The 1955-nt window shown below is 69.1% G+C and overlaps 1 protein-coding gene across 1 annotated transcript in view; it reads right to left on the reverse strand.

The window, feature by feature from the left end:
* DSP (desmoplakin) overlaps positions 1–1955 on the reverse strand; it is a 27371-nt gene that overhangs the window by 24077 nt on the left and 1339 nt on the right. Inside the window, exons 2-3 of the mRNA XM_012734152.1 lie at positions 1799–1901; positions 872–1020 (exon numbers count right to left, since the gene is read on the reverse strand). Coding sequence (XP_012589606.1) covers positions 872–1020; positions 1799–1901 — 252 coding nt within the window. The remainder of the gene's footprint in view (positions 1–871; positions 1021–1798; positions 1902–1955) is intronic.

The following is a 1955-nucleotide window of genomic DNA, read 5'->3' on the forward strand; positions in this document are numbered from 1 at the left end:
GTGCAGGTGTTCGAGTGCAGGTGTGCGAGCAGGTGTGCGGGTGCAGGAGTGCGAGCAGGTGTGCGAGTGCAGGTGTGCGAGCCATGTGCAAGGTGTGCGAGGTGTGCAAATGCAGATGTGTGTTAGCCATGTGCCCAGCACAGGTGTGTGTGAGCCATGTGCCCAGCACAGGTATGCCCCACACAGGTACGCCGGTGCAGGTTTGTGCGTGCGCAAAATGTGTGCATGCAGGTGTTGTGAGTACAGGCATATGTGACCAGGTATCGTGTGTACAGGCATGGCCAGCACAGGTGTGCCACATACAGGTGTGTGCATGCAGGCGTGTGAGCAGGTGTGTGTGTGCAGGTGTGCCCAGCACAGGTATGCCATTGCAGGCGTGTGCGAGCAGGTGGGTGCATACAGGTGTGCTGGTGCAGGTGTGTGTATGCAGCTGTCCCCAGCACAGGTATGCTGATGCAGGTGTGTGTGTGCAGGTGTGCCCAGCACAAGTGTGCTGGTGCAGGTATGTGCGTGCAGGTGTGTCGGCCAGAGCCGGAGCACCGTCCTTGGGCATGTGCCGTGAAGGCCCTGCAGGACGGCCACAGCATGTCTCCCAGACCCTGCTGCGCTGTGGAAAGCCTGGCGCCCGCAGCATGTCCTGGCCTGCCCACCTGCCCAGTCCGCCCTCAAGCGCCCCCGCCCGGGGTCCCCAGAGCCCCACCACCCCGTGCCTGGGCACCCTGCTGCCTGCGGCTGGGGTCAGCCCGTACAGCCGCGGGTGTGCCTGAGCCTCCTGCCGGGCCCACCGGGGACACTCCCCCTGGGCGGCCAGCAGCCCCCCAGGTGAGCCCGCGGCGGCCGGCAGCCCCCCAGGTGAGCCCGCGGCGCCCACCTCTTCTGGTAGGCATCGCAGGGCTGGCCCATCTGCCGCATCTCCCGGATCAGGCCGTCGGTGATCTCCATCTGCTCGTTGGCCTGGGCGAAGCAGTCGTCCAGCTCCCGGCTGCGGGCCGGCTGGATGCCGTCCCCATACTTCAGCTCCTGTGGACAGTGCGCGTGAGGGTCGAGCTGACCGCGAGGCCGGTGCCCGCAGGCCGCGTGCAGGCAGCCGACGCCTCCCCCAGGCTCCCACGGAGCCCCGGGAACAGCGCCCGAGACCCAGCACGGGAGGTCCGGCCGTTCTGTCCGGCCCGGGGTGGGCACATCAGAGCTCTGGGAGGTGGCCCTCGTGGGGGCGAGAGCTTGCGCCCTGGGGCGCTCAACCCCGCTGGGGCGCTAGCAGCGCTCGGCACTGAGAGACGCCTGCGTGTCGCGGCCGGGGGCCCCCGAGGGCAGCTATGCCGGCCAGCCGGTCCTCCCGGACCTGGCTCAGCTGCAGAGAACGGGCGCTGTGGACGCCAGGCGGGACAGGGCCGGCATGAGCCTGGGTGACACTGCTGGTCAGCAGAGGACGGGTCAGGGGGCCACAGGCCGGGCGCCCCAGGCTCGGGCCCTGTGAGGGTCTAGCAAAAACGGGCCGGGCACCCCAGGCCCAGCTGCCACCCAGCGCCCAGAGCACCGACCCCGCGGTGGGGTTTTTCCGACAGAGGTGGGTGCCCTGACCGGCGGCCACAGGGGCCCAGACAAGGCAGCGGCATTTCTGGGAGACGGGGGGCTCCCAGCATCACACAGGAAACGGGGTGCCGCTGCCTCACGGGGGCCCAGCGGAAGCCTTGCTGGGAAGTGCTGTCCGCGGTGACGCCAGGCCGCCCCGAGCCTCCGAGGGGAGGTGGCAGGCACCGGAGTCGGGGCGCAGCCCGCACCCCAGGGGGGCACTCACCGGCTGCACGATCAGCTCAGCCCGCATCAGGCAGTCGGCACAGTTCTGCAGCAGCTCCTGGATCGTGTTCTGGTTCTGGTGCCGGCACATGGTGCCCGTTTGGCTGGGGAGGGCGAGCAGACGGCGGCGTGTTGACCAGCAAGACCCGGGACCACGG

This window comes from Condylura cristata, unplaced genomic scaffold, assembly GCF_000260355.1.
Source record: "Condylura cristata isolate star-nosed mole 26May11 unplaced genomic scaffold, ConCri1.0 scaffold00048, whole genome shotgun sequence".
Classification (NCBI taxonomy): Eukaryota; Metazoa; Chordata; class Mammalia; order Eulipotyphla; family Talpidae; genus Condylura; species Condylura cristata.